The sequence below is a fragment of the Pteropus vampyrus genome, unplaced genomic scaffold (assembly GCF_000151845.1).
Source record: "Pteropus vampyrus isolate Shadow unplaced genomic scaffold, Pvam_2.0 Scaffold3, whole genome shotgun sequence".
In the NCBI taxonomy this organism is placed as follows: Eukaryota; Metazoa; Chordata; class Mammalia; order Chiroptera; family Pteropodidae; genus Pteropus; species Pteropus vampyrus.
Genome location: NW_011888784.1, coordinates 9,496,798 through 9,516,647, shown reverse-complemented (window position 1 = coordinate 9,516,647; position 19,850 = coordinate 9,496,798). Strand labels below are relative to the sequence as shown.

The 19,850-nt window shown below is 34.3% G+C and overlaps 1 protein-coding gene and 1 pseudogene across 5 annotated transcripts in view; one reads left to right on the top strand and one right to left on the bottom strand.

Moving 5' to 3' along the window:
• Window positions 1-1,130: 1,130 nt before the first annotated feature.
• Window positions 1,131-19,850, top strand: part of PIK3C3 (phosphatidylinositol 3-kinase catalytic subunit type 3) — a 139,571-nt gene continuing 120,851 nt past the window's right edge. For 2 of the 5 annotated variants that reach the window (XM_023531417.1, XM_023531420.1), the window contains exons 1-4: window positions 1,131-1,302; window positions 4,400-4,588; window positions 8,745-8,903; window positions 16,380-16,509. In XM_023531417.1, coding sequence (XP_023387185.1) covers window positions 1,235-1,302; window positions 4,400-4,588; window positions 8,745-8,903; window positions 16,380-16,509 — 546 coding nt within the window. In that variant the 5' untranslated portion in view covers window positions 1,131-1,234. Of the gene's footprint in view, window positions 1,303-1,588; window positions 1,693-4,399; window positions 4,589-8,744; window positions 8,904-16,379; window positions 16,510-19,850 lie in introns of all 5 variants that reach the window. The other 3 variants (XM_023531419.1, XM_011361278.2, XM_011361284.2) reach the window with 3 other exon arrangements.
• LOC111741916 lies at window positions 3,480-3,598 on the bottom strand (annotated as a pseudogene).

The following is a 19,850-nucleotide window of genomic DNA, read 5'->3' as shown; positions in this document are numbered from 1 at the left end:
CAATGCAAATTGTGTTCTATAATTATAAGTGTGTATTATATTTCTGAGTTGTGAAAGATCATGTGGGAAAGAAAATTTTATTCCTTTCCTTTCATAATAAAATGCCTAAGGCTTCCATTTTTCTCTATGGACATGGCCTTGCCAACTGGACTCCGTTACTCAGATCTACTAACATCTTTCAGACTCATGGTTGGTCCATGAAAGGCACTGCCAGTTTCTGTGACTTCTATCATACTTCTATGACCTACTGAAATCATCTTCCTTACTGGCACATTAGTTTTTCTTACATCAATATGTTTAACAATTACATCCTAGACATCTAAGATTTTCCCATGATAAATTTTTAATGTGATTTTTGATGATTATCTTTAAAAAGTTAAAATAACTTTATCCTGAATTCTGTGAATCAGTCTCTTAGAACTAAGTACTGACACTTCAATTTTACACCTTTATCTGTGTTTGTGGTTGTGTTGGGGTCAGTTAGTATTATTTTAATTGTTATGAGCTAATGAGAAACGGACAGAGATAGACTTAAGACAAAAAAAATGCTTTGGTGGTCAAGTAAAGGCCAAATGTCATCATGATACTTGCACTGATGAAGATTTCATAGTAATTTGAACAGAAAATAAGGCAAGAAAATTAAATTGCTATGTAGTATACAGTAGTTTAGACCTGCAGAATTTCAAAGAACCAGTCCTACAAAAGTAATCAATGCCATATTCATGTTGTAAGCAATAGAGTTAATTTTTAATTTAATCTATAATTTTTTGAAGGCTACTGGAATTTAAACTTGGCAAAATTCTAATTCTTTTGATTGTTCTCTGTTTAGCCTGTAACCAGTAAAAATTGTTACAATTCTTTTAGAAACGAATTTTCTTTGAGATTGATTTTAGAACCAGCTCAAGCTCAAGTGACAGATGAATTTTTTTTTTTTAAAAAAAAAGGTCTCGTTAAGACAGGAAGACACTAGAAAATCTGGAAAGTAACCCGCCCCTATTTTCCGGGATCCTATTTTCCCTTAAGCAAGATGGCGGGCTCCCGTGCACATGCGCAGAAGGGGAGCTTGGGCGGGGAGTTCCGCCGCGTCGGGTCGCGCACAAGGCAGGGATTGGCGCCGCCAGGGCTGAGAGGCGGAACCGGAAGCGCCTGTGTTGTGAGACTCAGCCGGTTCAGTCCTATCGTCTTTCCATCACCCTGCTTCCTGCTATAGTTTGCTGTATTTATTGGGACTGCAATGGGGGAAGCGGAGAAGTTTCACTATATCTACAGTTGTGACCTGGACATCAACGTGCAGCTTAAGATGTAAGAGAATCTGTGGACAGGGTTTGCTGGAGTTTAGGGACTGGGAGGCAGGGGCCTGTGAATTGGGGAGAGATGATTAGTCTCATGGCCGGTCTGGGGGCAGCCAGGGGGGCTGTGGGCAGGGAAGCGGAGGAAGAATGGAGTCCTGTAGGAGAGAGTTTGAGGACGTGGTCTCTGAGAAGGACAGCGGCAGGAATAAGCCCTTAAATCCCACGGTGTTTTACGTTCTTCAAAGCATTTGGCTGTGCATAGCAACCTTTTGAGGGATTACTGTCCCATTTTACAGGTGAAGTCAAGTCTCAGTAAAGTCGTCCCGCAGTTAATAATTGGGAGATCTTTAATTGAGAACGAGGCCTGAAAGTGAAAAGGAGACTGCAGAAACTTGGAGAGGTAGGCTAAGGCAGATGTAGTAGCTAAGACTGAGATGAACACATGGATTTATGGTAGTTCTGGAAGCACGGGAGGTGACAGAGGCTTAGTTTGAATCTTTAGACAGTCGGGCATTGTTTAGTCAGAGAAGTTATTAGCTGAGTCGAAGGTGAGAGTTCTCGTTGCAAAGGGACCAGAAGATATGAGAAAAAGAGCCTTGCAGGAAAATCTAGGGGCATCACGGTTGAAGTAAAGGCCAGGGGCATGACATTTGGAGATGAGAATATGAGAATAATGGAACTGAGGCAGACCACAGTTAGGATAAAATTGGAAATTATCTCCATTTTAAGGCAGTCTTAGAGGAATATTTTCATGTGCAAAAGTCACAGCATTATTCATAATATGTTCCTCAGGCAAAGGGCTGCATATTTCCAGGAAGTACTTTTCTCAGATGGACCTTTAAGTGATTGTCTTTTTTTTTATTTTCAGAAGTTACTTACCTCAGACTCTGACAATTTACTGTTCATTTTGTGGTGGTCGTAAAATGATATGTCAACATCCATACCTTCCATTTGTGTAATACTTTATACACCCATTTAAGCTAATTTCAGCAGCATACACCACTAGATGCTTATGTGGGATCTGTATGGCACATAAGTTCTCGTATAGAACTTGCCTTCAGTCTTATTCCTCAGTATTTAAGGGACATATGAATGTATATTTTTGAAACTTTTGAACATTAAAAGGAAAGAAGAAAAAAAAAACCAGGCCTATTATAATAACAAATACACACATCGAATATTTTAAGATAAAGATAAAGCATAAATCAAAAGTTTGGCAAAAATTCAATAGAAACCATCTTTTAGCTTCTGAGATTGCCATTGTTGGTTTTTGAGGGGCTGCAAGTATCAATTTAGAATTATATAATCAGAGAATAGTAATTTCTTTAATTCTGTTTATTCACCCCAGCCCTTTTCATCTATTTTTATGGGTTTAATAACAACTCATACTTTGATGTCTCTTTTCTTAGCACCGTAATTGAATATCAAACTGCGCACAAGACATGGTCTCTTTGGATCTTTCAAAGCACTTTAAAAGCAGCTTGTCCAAAATTGAGCACGTCATTAGCCTACCCCTCTAACTCTGATCTTCTCATATTCTCTCACCCTGTTTTGGTGAATGTTAACATCATTCATCAACTTGGTTAAGACAGAAAACTTCAAGTCATGCAGACATCCCTCTTAGTTTTTCTGTTTAATCATTCTCAGGTTGTCTTGAATCTACCTGCTGAATATCTTTGACCCACACCCCCTTTTCTTACCCACTGCCCTAGCCTTAGTCTACCTTTTTCTTTTCTAATTTTGACTGAAAGTCTAACTAACTGGTCTGCATGCTTTCAGCCCCACCTCTCTGTTTTGTTCTTCTGCTACTGCCAAAAGTATCATTAATACAAATCTGATTGCATTATTCTCACCTCAGATAATTAATTTAACAGATTTTTGAATGTCACTGTGTCAGACACTGTACTGAATTTGGTGTCTACTTAGCTTCATTGTCTCCCTACTTTTCATTGTCATGTGTAGCTTCTTCTCCACATGAGCTTTATGCTTTAGCTCTACCTAATAATTTGGCAGTTCTTCAGACACACTGTCTTACTCTTTGCCTTTGTATTTGCTGTTCTTTTCTTCTGGGATGACACCCTACCTCTTTGGCTCTCATATCTCATATATTGTTCAAGCTCATTTCAGGCATATCTTTGGGATATCAAGTCCCTGTCTCCAAGCTCTGAGACTTTTTTTTTTTTTTAATGCCTACAACACCTACTATTCCTAGGTGGTCTCCCATCCAAATACTAACCAGGCCCGACCCTGCTTAGCTTCTGAGATCAGATGAGATTGGGCACGTTCAGGGTGGCATGGCCGTAGACTGAGACTTTTTGATGTATGGTATCTTTGTATGGTGGAATTAACATTGGCTTTGAACTCCTCTGCCCTGGTTTTTATTTTCAGTTCTGTTACTTACTTTGTGATCCTTGATCTCTGAGTCTCTGCTTCATTATTTATGAAATGAGAATATGGTAAAAAAATAAATAAGAAAGAGTATATAAAATGTGAGGTATATTATGTGACATAATCTCAATGTCCTAGCAATGTTTCTACCTCTTTTATAGTTTCCTGTGCATATCTGTTATGACTTATAACACTGCCTTTTTTAATTTGAAGAAATATAAGATAATGCATCTACATAGTAAAAAAAAAAAAAATTAAAAAGTACAAAAAGAATATCCAATTAAAAGTAAGTTTTCTCTCCAGAAGAAAGGACTTAACATTTTCTCGTAATGCTGTATTGCTTATCTTGTCTTTTGTTTTTGAGCCTCCGTGCCTAGTACAATAACTGTTTGTTGAAAGAATAGATAAATAAGTGCTCAGCTTGAAATAAGTAAAAATGAAACTAAGGCCTGGAAAACTTGATATCTGGAAGGTAGACCAAGAGTTGATGACAGGGTTTAAAATGAAGAAGCCTAACAGAGAACTAGGTTGATGAAGAGATGAATGATTTTAGGTATGTTAGGGTTAAGAGACCTTTGTGAGATGTAAAAGTGACTTTAATTTCGAAAATGTATAGGTAGCATAAGGTTACTGTGACACGACCATAAACTGTTTTTCGTATTTATTGAATATATACTTAAAAAATGTATGTCTAAACATTCTTCTTGTTCTGCTTCCAGAGGAAGTTTAGAAGGGAAGAGAGAACAAAAGAGTTACAAAGCTGTTCTAGAAGACCCGATGTTGAAGTTCTCAGGATTGTACCAAGACACATGCTCTGACCTTTATGTTACTTGTCAAGTTTTTGCAGAAGGGAAGCCTCTGGCCTTGCCAGTGAGAACATCCTACAAGGCATTTAGTACAAGGTGGAAGTAAGTTGTTTTCTTGCATACGGTGGGTTCCAGACTGTTCTCCCATTTCTTTATAGGTGTTGCAAGTATAATTTGGTAATGATTACAGGGGAATTTTTATTTTCATTTCTTTATTTGATACCTAAAAGCGTTGCTCGAATAGTTTAAAGTAGTTACCTACTCAGAATGAACTATTATATATAGTGATATAATAACTGCAATTAAGGTGGAAGTGAATTTATGTTTGTATTTAGTATATCCACATATTTTTATAAGAACTTCACTGATTCACAAATGACCTAAACCAAAAACACATATGTAGCATCTTTAAATTTTCTATTCTATGCCTTTGAATGTATAAAAACTCCTTGATAATCTGAAATCTTGACTAACCAGGTGTTTGGAGCTCAGATCTTCAAAGAGAGATCTGTTGTCATCTGTCCAGATCATCTTTTTATTATTATTTTAAATATGAAACTAACTTTTTTTTTTTAAAGTTTATGATTTGTTGAGCATAGTACTTTAGCACACCATTGTCAGGATGCAAGGTAAATATAATAAACATGAAGTTCTTGTTTTTCCAGAACAGTATCGTAGATCTTTAACTTTCTGATACTTCTTATTTAATAGGTTATATGGTACAGTTTTAATGCTTGATCCACAATTATTATTCAGTATCCTGGTAGGCTTGCTGCAGGATACACAAGTTGTGTGCCTCTCAAGGAAGGTGCTTATGCCCACAGTGTTCGTGGAAGACATGATGTGTGCCCACATGGACTACCAGGCTGTGCTGTTGAGGGTACAACCCTGTGTTTGCCAAGCGTGGCCCAGCAGGCTGGGAAGGATTTTTCAGTGTGTAGAAGCCTGAGCTCTGGTGATCTGGCTACACGGAAACCAACTACTTTGATGGCGTAATTTCTTACTAGTTTTTTTGTGCATAAGTATACACAGAAGTAGATATATATGTGTGTATATACTTGTTATTAAGAAAATTTTCAAACCTGTAAAAGTAGAGAGAAGACTATAATGAACTTCCAAGGCCCCATCATCTACCTTCAATAGTTACTAACTCAAAGACAATCTTGTTTTACCTATTATTTTGAAGCAAATTCCAAATATAATATTATCCTAATTGTAATTATTTCCGTATACCTCTTTTTAAAACATAACTGCAGTATTATCATTTTATCTAAAACAGTGGTCCGAAATTCCTTAATTGTATCAGAGATTTTTAAACTGGAATCAAGATATCTACAAAGCCCCGAAATTGTATGCAGAATTTTGTGTGTCTTGTACATTTTTACAGGGACAGAGCTCAAAGCTTTTATTAGACATTTTGAGGTGTCTCGTGACCCCCCAAAAAACTTAGAAGCACAGATTTGGTTCTAGAAAATCAACATTTATGAATTCTACTTTTCTGTGGTAAGGAAAATTGTAAAATGGTTTTGTTTCTTGCCTTGGCAATAAAGAAAATTAGAACAAAAGCAAATTCCCAGTTACAGGGAGATTAAAGTCTTTCTCCTATTTGTTAATTCCTCTCTGCATTATTTCTATGTTAGATTTTTTTCAAGGATATAAAAACTTCTATATTTGCACTCTAAAAGTTTGTTTTTTTAAAAAAAAATTGTGAAACTACTTAATAAAATAAGTAACATAATTAAGAAATAGCCTTTTTAAAAATTAAAACATTTAAAACAACTGTGTAGAAAATATGTTGAGAAGATACTTCATGTTGTATAAGGTAACAGGATAAAATAACATACTCTTTGGGCTTAGGGGAAGACATTTGCAGATTTGTGCATCCTGTTCATTAGTATTTAAGATTTAAAGTTTTTACCAGTTTTTCAAAACAGATGTTGCCTTTCTAAAATCAACAAGTTGTGTAAACTTTACACAGCTATCATTTTCTATAAGCACTTACTTAAATATTTTGTAAACTGTGGGAAAAGTAAATTATACCAAAAAGGATCTCTTGCTATCCAGTTCTCCATTTCCTTAGTTCAGGTAGTATTTTTGAGTAGTACAGTATTCCAAATTATCTAAATCTGACTTCTGAGTTTCTGATAGTGAGTTGAAAGAGTTTGAATAATGAAGAATTCATTCAAAATTTATCCAAGTCTATTTTATCACATTCTATTCTATTCTATCCTATCCTATAATGAGAGAGCCCATAATGAGGGAAACCTATACTTTCTTTAGTTATACTTAAGATAAAATTTTCATTTTTAGGTGTGGACTACTGCAAATTTCCAAGTTTTATATATGAATATTATTCTGTAGGCAAGTAATTTAATTTTTTAAATTTATAATTTGTCTTGTCCCATAAGGCGTTTAAAATGGCTTTAGAGAGAAGAGATATACTAAATTGTCTAATATAACTTAACAATTAGAAATTTACGGTTTAGGAGTACATTAATTAGACTAGAGAATTAGTACAGTGGTGTGTGCCGGTGGGGGTACATGATAGGGATTGAACCATCCAGAATTGAACTTTACATTCTTGCAGTGTTTTGAGAGTTGCCAGGTAAATTTAGTCTTGAGCTTAATGAGGGTTGGGGCATGGGGAAGGGATGATGTATGGGGAAGGAGAGAACAGAATGATATTCAAAATACACAGCTTTCTGATGTCTGATGAGATCTTTCCATAACTACTGAAGTATCTAGAGCAGTTTTCAAACCACTTTTTAGCTGCAGATTCATTTCCTTCAAAAGAACTAACTCTTCTGCAGAAGCCTAGTATGTAAAACAGGTTAAAGTACAGTTGCTTTGACTTATAAAGGTGTGGGCTGGTGTTGGATGGCAAAAGGTTTGAGGCGAATGATTGCTTGGTCATGTGTATCGTTTCCTGGTCAAAGGACAGAATATAGAAGTGAGAGTTTTCACATTTTGGGTATTGTTGCTGACTTTTCTCTTGAACTTTAGCCTGTGTTAATAACTTCTGTGTTTTTTTTCATTGGTAGAAGATGATAATCCTTAGTATTTACCTTTTCATCCTGGCCTACCATGTGGATACTAATTAAATAAATTCATTTAGTTCCTCAAGCTTATCTGTAGTGGAGAATGACTTTTTAGGCATGTGACTTATTTTTAAGAACTTCATAGCAGAAATGCATTTAATGACTTTAATTCTCCTTTAAATTGATGGTCATCTCTAATTTTCCTATAGGTCCTTGAATTTATATGGTAGATATAAATGATTTGTCCTTTATGTTTTTGAAAGTTCTGTTCAATTTCTTAACCAATGCAGATATATTTGACCTACACTGGTATATGCCCCTTTGAGATTAGTTCTGAGTAAACAAAATAATTTTGTGTAAAGAGAGAGAAACAATTCCATGTGTCTGCTGGATATTTGTGTACTGTTTGCAGTTTTTGGGAGGGATTTTTTTAAAGACATCTATTGTTTAAGAGAGTTGAAATTATCCAATAAATCCAATGTGAAGTTTGAATACAGAAGAAACTTTTCAGAGATGAATAAAAACTAAAAAAAAGAAAAGACCTGCATTGTTACTATATTATTAAGAACAAACATTACTTAGGGAAATTGTATATAAACATACTTTGAAAGTGTAAAAAAACTAATAGCTAAGCATTATCAGTATTAATTAAATAACTTTAGGAACAGAAAAATCTCATGTAAAAAAGTGTCACATGTCTGTCCAGAGCTGTCTGGTAACTTACTCATATTATAAAGGTAGTGGGTAGTCTTCTTTAACCTTTTTAAGGTTTGGTTATTATTTTTTTACTTTATTGAGGCACTACTGTATGCTATAGGACCCTATTACCCGTGATAGTGTTTTAAATGTTATGTGAATAATTCTGATTTTTTTCTTTTTATAATGTAAAACTGTGTTCTGGAGAATGCTCATAGAAAAATCACAGTTTGATTCAAAACATGTTTGGTTCTAACGGGTTTAAATATTTTCCTGGATGTTGTCTGAGTTTCTTAGTTAAAGGATTTACCAGTGTTATTTTCCATGAGCCCTGTTTTTCAAAAAATTTTTTGCCATGTTTTCTTTATTTAAAATGGAAGTTGCCTAGAGCAAAATTGAGGTAACTGCCACATTTATTTTTTGTCGTACTAACTTAATCTTTTGAGACATTTTCTCTGGCCAAAGCTTGCATGGTTTGTTAATTTAAAATAAAGTTATATATGTATATATATGCGTTTATGTTGACTTTATTTCCATAGCTGGAATGAATGGTTAAAACTGCCCGTGAAATACCCTGACCTGCCCAGGAATGCCCAAGTGGCCCTGACTATATGGGATGTGTATGGACCAGGAAAGGCAGTGCCTGTGGGTGGAACAACAGTTTCACTTTTTGGAAAATATGGGTAAGCATTCTCTTCCAAATTTGTAGGAATATTGTAGTTTTCTGTTTCTTTTCTTTTGGGGAGGTTTTAATAGTCCGGTCTGGTTCTCTATATGTACATGTTTGATACATATGATTCCATCATTCTTGAGACTGAATTTGACACATATCTCCTGTGGGATATGCAGATAAATTAATTAAGAAATGCAGTTTATATTACTTTACTGCTAGTGTAATATGATTCCTCTTAGAAAATAGTCATTGGAAATTAGAAGCTTGCTTTTAGGAAGAAAAGGCTATTTGGTATATATTGTAATTGCATCGTCATGGGGTTTTTCTTTGTCATAATGATAAAAACGACAACAAGCTGGGTTAAAAAGCACTAATTTGCTAATAGTGGTAACGATTACAATAGAAAAGTTGTTAAGTTTTTAAAAATTTACAGGTAACAGAAGTTTATTGTGAAAAAACAAAACCCATATTCCCAAAGGATATTTTTACCTATCCTTTTTTTCTTTAAAGACTTGGTCTTCTATGTTGTTATAAATATTTCATCATTTTTTATGGTTGAATAGTATTACATTGATTGTATGTACCACATCTTCTTTATCCAGTGTAAGTGAAATAAGTCAGACGGAAAAGGACGAGAATCATATGATTTCCATCATATGTGGGATTTAAAACAAAGTAGCAAATGAACCAACAAACAAACTCATAGGCACAGATAATAGTATGGTGATTACCAGAGGGGAAAGGGTGAGGGAGGAGGTAGAAAAGGGTAAAGGTGGTCAGATATATGGTGACAGGAGACCAGGCTTTGATGAGTACACGATGCAGTATACAGATGATCTGTTATAGAATTGTACACCTGGAACTTATATAATGTTAATAATTCATATCCCCCCCCCAAAAATTTAATTAAATATAAAAAAAGAATAATCATTAGAAAATAATTTAAAAATATAAAGAGCTTGGTCTTTTATCAAGTATTGACTTACCTTGGTATACAGTTTGTATAGGAAGGGCAGATGAATGTTTGATTTTTTTTTCCCTTTTACAATTTTAAGAATGAGTTGGTGCCCAGATAACCTGCAAAGGTGATGATTGATGTTTTTTGTTTTTTCGTTTTTAAGTTTTTTCATGAACTTTTAGTCTTACACATTTTTGAAATATTTCAATCTGTTGCTGTCTTTATTCTTTATAATGCTCGAAAACTCCCATTATCAATTTGTAGGAGCCCCTTGAAGTTGATCCCATGTCCTTTAGATAGTAGGCCAGTCAGTAGTCATTGCTTTCTGGTAGACAAGCTATTCCAGGCCCCAGACTTGGAGTCTTTGAAAGTTGTCTAGTTCCTTTCAGTACAGAATAGAGACCTTAATTTAGGTATTATTAAAGTTGTTAATTTTTGCCTATATTGAAGTTGAGAATTGTAATTTCCTGAATTTTCACATCATTAAATATGAATGATCATATTTTGATATGTTCGCATACTATTTGTGTTTAGGCTTCTGTGATTTGCTTTTTTGATGATGTCCTTTGCTTATTTGAAAATTGAGGTATAATTCACATACCATAAAATTCTTGGCTTTTTTTTTTGAATTGCAGTTTTTCTTTTTAGTGTATAAGAGGTCTTTGTAGATTAATGAAATCGGCCCTTTGTGTATTACATGTTACGAATATTATTTTTCTTGTTTGACATTTTCTTTTGAGTTTCTTGTATATTTGTTTATTTGCTTGTTTGCTTGCTCTTCATGAATCTTAAATTATGATGTTGAATGTATCAGTTTTTTATGATTTGTGAATTTAATGTTTTTGAAAGTCCTTTCCTATTAAAAATAAGGTTTTTTTCTGTTATGGTTTTAATCTTTCACGTTTAAATTTTTGATTCATCTGAAATTACTTTTGTAATTTAGAAAGGAAATGGTATGTATTGGGTTAGCTTTATTTTTTTAACAGCAATTGGCTAGTTAATTTGTCTCAACACTATTTATTAAATAAACTATTGTTGCCAACTATTCTGAAGTGATATCTTTATGTATTTAATTCATCATATATTCACATCTAAGAGAAACAATGTAGTGTGTCGTATGGTGGTTAGGAAGGCAAGTTGTAGAACTAGATTATCTGGGTTCATATCCTGGCTCTGTTAATATCTGTGTACCGTTGGGCAAGTTATTTAATCTCCTATGCCACAGTTTTCTCATATGTTAAATGGTATAACGATAGTATTTACCTCATAGAGTAGTTTATTATGATAAATTACCAAAGATGTAATGAGCTTAATGAGTGCTCAGCAAATATTAGCTATCATTATTTCTGAACTATCCTGTTAGTTTTCAATACTATTACATTATAAAATGTTTTAATAATAAATAGGAATAATCTTCCTCATTAGTCCTCTTTTTTAGAATTTTTCTGGATATTCTCTGTGTTTTATCAGGTAAATTTTAATATTAATTTCTCAATTTAAAAAAGGTTATTGGAAAATTCTGTTAAATCTTATATGTTAATTAAAGGGATAATAGACACCTTTATAATATTGAATTTTCCTCTCTAGGGAATAGGGTGTGTCAGAAAGACTTAAACTCATGAATAAGATCAAGATGTAACTCCATTTATTTAGGATAGCTTGATTGCTCAGTAATGTGTAAATATTTTAGTTTAATGTAGCTATTAAAGAGATATTTATTATTGAAATCCATGGAGGAACAGTACTTTAGATATAGTTCGACACTTTGTGGCCTCCAGTTTTTAAGTGTAAGTTTTGATAAATAGCATGTTGTAGTACAGCGGTCATACTACTAAATCAGTATTGTTCCTTTTCCAGAGTGTTTCTTTTTCTTTTTTTCTTTTAGGGTAGGGTTTGCTTGCCACAGAGAAAAAATAGATAAAAGTTTATTACTCTTACTATATAGTCTTAGTTGTTAAATGTTCTTGAGAAACAGCCAGATGGACTTCTTGGTTTTTCCTCCCAGCTTCTCATAAGTGTTTACTTTATGAAGAAAAACACCATGTTAGCACTCATGTGCCTTTTGGATGACCTTAGGATGTAGTTTTAGGAGACACTCTAGTGACTCTAATGTATGGATGTGAGACAATTGAGATTTCCACAGAAGTGTGGTAAAATGACCTGCCAGGATGTGAGACAATTGAGATTTCCACAGAAGTGTGGTAAAATGACCTGCCAAAAGCAAATAAACTCTTTCTCAGACTGATATTTGTGACATTGTTTCACTTGGCTTTTGGCAAGTTTTTAAAAAATAGGCGAAATCAGGATTTAATGAATATATGTATATATAAGAATCATCTGTTAAACTCACTAGAAAAGCACTTTCCTATGTTCTCACTAATTCATTAAGTCTGTAGTAGGGCCCAAGAATCAGTGTTTTTAATAAGCATCCTGAGTGATTCTGTGAAAGGAGGCCTATGGACCATATTTTGAGAAAGACTGCATTAGCTTTTTCATGCTGGTCTAGCTATATGACTTATGCAGGCAGTTATTTTCAGAATTTCTTCCTTTACTCCATTCTCTGGTACCCACTTTATTTGTATTTCTATGTATATCCCAGTGAAAGAATAATTTCTTTACCTTCTGTCCAGACATGCTGGAAGTGTGCCTGAAACATAAATCAGGAGTATTTGTTCTACTTTAAGAAGTAATTAAACCACAAAAACCCATAAAAGTAGCAGTAGCAATAAGTGAGAGTTAAACTTCAATTACTTTTTCTGGTTTTAAGTAAATTAAGACTTTGAATTTTGGACAGTCAACTGTTTTCTCTTTACACAACTGGAGAGTAGTTCATGCTATTCCTCCATGTCCTGAACACATCAAATGTTAGATACAAATGAAACATTTAGAGAGCAGAACAGATTATGTGCAATCACCTCCCTTAGAGCAGGGTTTCTCATATGTGAGCCATTGACTTGCAACTTTCAGAATTCCTGCAATAGCTCTGTACTAAATACATATACTCTTATTTACTTGATTTTTTAATTTAAAGCAAGTCACTTTTTTTAACTTCCATTCAGTTTAAGGCAAAAAGTTAGTATCTGCTGTACATGGCAAACAACTAAATACAATGAAAACAACTATGTTATTAAATATTAGAAATTGAAGAGGAAAAATCCTAGTGAAATACAAATGGTAATCTATTTGCTTTGTAAAATATGTATATAATACCTACAAAAAAAGTCTTTTAATTAAAATGGTTCTGTTTGTGCGTAATTAGATGTAAGGGGATATTCAACTTACTGTCACTTAATTTAAAGGAAAGATAAGGTTTTGCATCAACATTTTCTTTTACCAGTTGTAGGGCATTTAAGCAAATGATAACACTAAATTTTAATAGAGGTCTGTGGTTGCTTTGAACAGTGGGCAAGGAATGTAAAAAGCTAGATCTCTTAACTCCTGTTCCTTCTAGGCTGACTCTTATACTGACCTTCACCTTAGAAAAAGGAATTCTAAGAAACCTTATGAAATTAAAATAACTCCTTTTCCCTATGTGTCATGGAGCCTTTCCTTGAGAGTAAACTGATTGCAGTGGAGCCAAGACCAGATGTACTCTAGGATGATACTGGACTTCCTGTGCAGCTTTGGATTGTGGAAAAATATGATATTCAGGATGCTGCAGGTGCTGTAGCAGAGTGCAAACATACACTTGTACTGCTGGATCACAGCTGCTGCTCTGCATGATGCTGCTGACATCAGGGAGAGAAAGAAGTATGAGTCTTTTGGGTGGCCTCAGCAGGAAGCCTATGCAAATTTTCTTTCACCTACCATTAAAAATCATGTCATGTGCCTCCACAGTTCTCATTACTTAGGGAATGGTGCTTTGAACCGTAGTTTCGTCAGATGTTTCTTAATCAGTGAGATAACACCAGATGCTCCCTCCTTGTTCCTTAAATAGCCCTGTTATGGACTCAGTAGTTTTTTAAAAGAGGTCCTCAAAGTGTCTAATAGTTGCATTATAGTATTAGGATGCTTGTGACTACCAGCTCTTCCTATTTGCTAATAATCTGTTTTATATACTTGAGTCAGTTTGAAGCAGTCCTTCCTGGAGAATAGTGTAATTAATAATTGAAAGACTAATCTGTTAGGATATGGCTAGAATAACTGTTCTCATTTTGAAAGTCTAGCTTATGAGATTTCTAAGTAGGTAAAGAATGGATTGATCATTAAGTTGAATTGGCAAAGAACCATAGGCAAACTGCAGATTTCTCTTCCAGATGTTTTTTCCAAATGTGGATTCTGAAGTCAGGGCAGTTGCTGCTGTAGTGGCTTGGCACTGGGAGCTGGAGTGTCAACAGCAGCTGTCGCTGGGCCTCTGCTGGCATGTGAAGGAGGTCCTGCTGTGCTGTTTCTTTTGTCTTGCCTGTTTGGCTTAATTTCCCAAGTGGACACGATACTCTGAGCATCTTCCGGCTTGCCACCTGGAGGCTGTGTAACTCTCTACAAACGTTCCATTAGTGTCAAGAGAAAGTAATATGTTCACTTGATTATTTGAGTCACTTGCCATCACCCCTACCCTCCACGTTCCCTATCCTTAAATCTTATCTCCACATTCATCCCAAGGCACCTAAATCATTTAGTTAAACTGACTTCCTGCCAAATGTACTTATTTTTGATGTAGTTAAGTTCAGCTAGTCATAGTATTCACTGGGGTGTAGGGAGGTAGAGAAAAGGAGGGGAGGCCTTCTGATGTTTCTGAAGATACATTTAAGGATATTCATTAAAAATGATGTTATTACTTCACCGTACTCAGTTTATTAGAGACCAAGCAGGTCTCCTTGATGTTGAATCTATATCTCAGTTGAAATGGAAAGAAAATGGAACTTTATAAATGGCTTATATATGTGCTTTTTTGTAAGGTAACTTTAAAAAAAGATCTTTAACATGGTAAATATTGAGAATTTTAATGCCTCACAATCATTCAGTGTATTTTGTATTGGGCCTATAAGGTAAGCTTTTGCAGATATAGTTGCTCGATATTACCTGTTTATTGCCAACCTTAGAGACCTTACAACAGATATGGTCTTTAATCTTTGCTTATGAACTTGTAGCTGTCCTTTGTAGTTCCCAATCTAAATGTTTATGGCAACATTACCTATATCCATTGTACAATGTTCAGTGAAAATCCTCTTTGTTATGCCAGGAAAGTCTGTGAAGAAATTTTCCATTAGTTAGAACACGATAATAATGGTTTAAAAAAATTTATGTAAAACTTTTCCAGTTAAGTGCAATGTTTTTAAAGGTGGGAAAAAGTATCAATATATCCAAAATGTATTTTTAAAACTATTTCATGTGAGAGTGTGCAAAATGCTTTGGACTTTCCTACTCACCTGTATACACTTCCAGTATTACTATTTCCATTGCATTTGACAAGTTACTCTTTCAGTTTTTGGGAGGATGCTATTTGACTAGACTTTACATTGTCTGAAAAGTTTTGTTAAAGAACACTGAACAAGAGAGAACACATAACAGAGCACTATCTTTATCTTTAAACCTCCCATAAAAACAAAACAAAACAAACAAACAAAAACCTCAGAAACTTGACAGGAGCATATCTAAAAAAAAATAGTTATCTAAAGCTCCTTTATAAGTTTATTCTACCTTTATTTTAGATCTTGGTAGCTTTTTGAAGGAAAAATGACTAACAAAGGTCATATGGTGTTTCATTTTAAAGAAGGATCACCAAACCCAGATTGAATTCTGACTATGTGTTTAATTTCTGATTTGTAGATATGGGGATTTTTTTCTTGTACGAATCCACTGTTGTATTCCCTTTTAGACATTGATCTTATGGAAGACAGGAGAAAAATCAACCTGTACCTAGTGAAAAGGATAGTAATGGCTAACATTTATTGAATACTTTTTATATGTCAGATACTATTATAAGTACTTTTTACTTGTACTGATTTACTTAAATTTTCTAACAGCCCTCGGAGATATAGGTACTCTTTATAAGCCCATTTTATGGATTAGCAAACTGAGGCACAGCAAAGTTAAGTAATTCACCCAAGATCATGTGGGAAACAGATAGCATAGCTGGGATTCAAATCCCAGCAACTTGACTGTACAGTCTACTATTGCTGAATTGTCACTTAAAGTAGACAGTTATGTAATTATTTAAATTTTTGTTTCAGTCCTTGTAAATGTGACATTCTTTCATTAGGTAAGAATTGGTCTCTGTTATTTCTGAGATCTCCACTGGAGTGATGAAGGGTGTAGAGTCCTTTACTGATCGTTTTCTCCTTTCAGTCTGCCTTTAGAATCTCTGTAATAGTTCTAACTGCTTGGAAGAGAAAAGATGGCATGTGAAAAACAATGTTACACGGATGTTAGTTGCTTAGTTAATTGCTTTACAACCCACTGGAGGCTTAAAGCTTGGCGAGAGACTTGCATTTCCTAGTGTGGCATTCTCTCTGTCTAGGGATCTGAAATTCCCTATAATGAACAGCATTAATTTACTTCTACCCCGAACATTCTCTTTTTGCCTAGCATGTTTCGCCAAGGGATGCATGACTTGAAAGTCTGGCCTAATGTAGAAGCAGATGGATCAGAACCCACAAAAACTCCTGGCAGAACAAGCAGTACTCTCTCAGAAGATCAGATGAGCCGCCTTGCCAAGGTAAAAAAGAAACTATTGGAACAGGTGGAAAGCTCTGAATAACTTCTATTGTAGTGTAAATTAACATTATGAAATCTGTCAGATTATTTTTAATTTAAATTTAGTTCTTTAGTAGTAGTTTTATTGAAATAAAATTCGCCTTTGGAAAGTGTACAGTACATTGGATTTTCGTAAATTCACAGTTGTGCAGTCATCACCACTACTTAATTTGAGAACATTTTTCATCACAAATGTAACCATGTACCCATTAGCTTTTATTCCCCATTCCCTCCTCTCTTTTGCCTTTGGCACCTACTAATTTTCTTTTTATCTTTATGGCTTTCCTTATTCTGGACATTTCCTATAAATAGAATCATGTGACCTTCTGTGTCGGTAATTCCGTCAGATTTAAAAATGTGGAGCTTATGGTGATATTTTCAAGGAGAATACCTACGTTTTTTGGTGATGTAGTCTTAAAGATGCAAGTGTTATATGTTAGAGATTCTTTTGTTGTTTGGAAGTGAAGATTCCATACCAGCAGTCCCCAACCTTTGTGGCACCAGGGACCAGTGCTCCTATGAGAATCTACTGCCTGATGATCTGAGTTGGAGCTGAAGCGGTGATGCTAGTGCTGGGGAGCGGCTGCAAATACAGATGAAGCTTCACTTGCTCGCCCGCTGCTCATCTCCTGCTGTGTACCTGTCCACTGCCCTGGGGATGGGGACCCCTGCCATATATTATTAGCTAGTCTAAATTGCCCTCACTCCAGTTCTACCCCTGTTTTTGTAAGCAGACAGAGTTATTATCTTTTTCTTTTAGAATTGTTTTAACGAAATGTTTTCATTTAGAAATACAAAAGCTAAGCTCAATTCTGTGCTTAAATCAGAACAATATAACTTGTCAATATCTGTTCAGAAACACTATGCTAGATACTGTTTAAAGATCCTTTTACAATTCTTTCCATAAGAGACTTTTAAAAAATTTTTATATGTAATTTTCCTTTGCAGTCTTGTTAGTATAGATGACTCTTTAATGTCTAAAGAAGGCTTGACACCAAGCACTTTATAGCTTGTTGCCCCAACCTCTGTGTGAAGAAATCTTAATTATAAAGAATAAGTACTTGAATTGGCTAGGCTTTGTGCTTCACAGTTGTGCAGTCATCACCACTTTGGATTTACTAAAATCCCATGCTCTGTACACTTTCCAAAGGCAAATTTTATTTCTATAAAACTACTATGAAAAACTAAATTTAAATTAAAAAATAATCTGACAGATTTCATAAGATTTTTGCTATTCTGTGTTTTTTTGTATAGCTCTTTTATGGAAAAATTTCATGGCTTCCTAATAAGCTCTTTAACCAAATTGTCAACTTCCTCCTCTATAATTAAATAAATAAAATTTAATTTTTAATTCGTTCTGAGTTTTTGTTTACATTCTTTCATAGGATGTAGGAAGTTCTTAAGTTTTTAATATTTCTACCTTCTCTTTAAGACTTTATCTTAGTGATGAACTTCCATTTAAGGTACTCTGTGACTTTTGTAAACCTGGAATAGTTAATAGAAATTCCATTAAATTTAGATCATTCATAGCTTGTGGGTCACAAAAGGTTAAATCTCAAATGCAAGAGGAATGTAGCATGTGTCGAAGAAGCAAATGTTCTTAAATTGCTTTATTGAGAACAGCATCATGATTTATATTAGGGATAAAATTTTTAATTTAAGGGGGAATGGGTAGAATCAAAAAATATAAAGCTATATAGTTGTACAATTCGTCCACTTTGGTTCTCATTAAATAAATTCATACGTTCATATGTTCTTAATTTTTTCCCAGTTATTTTTGATGGGAGATTCAAAAATAATTTTTATAGCAACTGACTTAGGCATTCTTCAAACTGCAGTAGATGCAGCATTGGAATTTGAACTGAACTCTTCTGACTTTTTAATGGAGTGCAATGTTACAAAATGTTTCTCATTTTTTTTATATTTTGGGTTTTATGGTAGGAAAAAATGTGACTTAATAATGATCAACTTTTCATGATTGAAAGACTAACCCTTGAAAGAATCGTATGGGTTCATATTTATTTTTTTGGTTATCACTGCACATTTGCAACTCTAGAAATGATGACTAAGCATATATAGAGCTAAACGAGGTGTTGGGAAGAAGCCTCCTTAACACTTTTGTTAATTGGTAACAATCATCATCAACAGTCTAAATTCTTTATATTGGAGAGTATGGCAAGTTGGGTCCTCCTTTTTCAAGAGATAGTTATTAAAATTTATATGCCATCTGTCTTGCCCAGGGTAGTTAACAGTTTTCAAGTAAGTCTTTATGCATTGGTTTCTAAATATTTAACATAGGAATAAAAATTAATGAAAATAAGCATGTTATAGTCTTAATGATGCTAATTGGAGATGAGCGCTTTTCAAAGTTCTTTGCCCCTAATAGAATTCTACTTTTTACTTCTGAGTGGAGACTTTAGAGCTTGCTATGCTGTGGCAGCATGTGTTACTGTTAACTCATATTCCCCAGAAACTAAATAGAAACCATTAAAACCAGTAGTTATTTTTCTTAAGGGGAAACATGCATCAAGTTTGTAGCATTGGTGAAACAACTGCTCCCTCTTTGAAGGAAGCTCTTTTTATTTTTCGGCACTTGCAGGTTAATATTTCATTCTTCACCATACAGCAGTTGGTCATGTTCTTTGAGGTTTCAGAACCTGTTCTAGCCCTGCTGCTGTTGAAGAGAATGTGTTTTAAAAAGGTCTTAGGTTTGATGAAATTGGAAAGTTTTGCACTTAGAAGCACTTTACAGTGGGAAGAGCACTGTAGTATGAGTCAGATTAGCTACCCTACCAACTCAGGGAAAATCATTTCTGAGCCTATAAAATCAGAAGTTTAGAATGAATGATTTCTGAGGTTCTATGTAGCTGTTCATATTTTATGACTCTGAAAGTTCTGAAATAGCAGATAATTGGGATTATTTCTCTACCTAGATTTTATAATTATCACCTTAGTAGAGAATGAATATGTCATCAGTTTGCAGTTGTGAATGTTGTGTTCATGTCATTTCTTTTCTTCTGCAAGGTGTATGTCTAGAGTATTATTTAGGGCCTGCCTAATATGAATGATGTGGCTATGCTCTTAGATTTTGTTTTGGTTGTTATTGTTTGATTAGTGCCTGCTTCTTACATTTTTCAGACTGGATATCTGAGTCTCTTTCGTTTGCCTTGTATCAGAGAAGGTATACTTTAATATTTGTTTTGGTCTTAACTCCTAAACTTACCAGGGAGTATATATTCTATTACTTGTTATGTCAAACTTGAAATTATATTTCAATATTTATTTTGTTTTTAAAATTGTGAC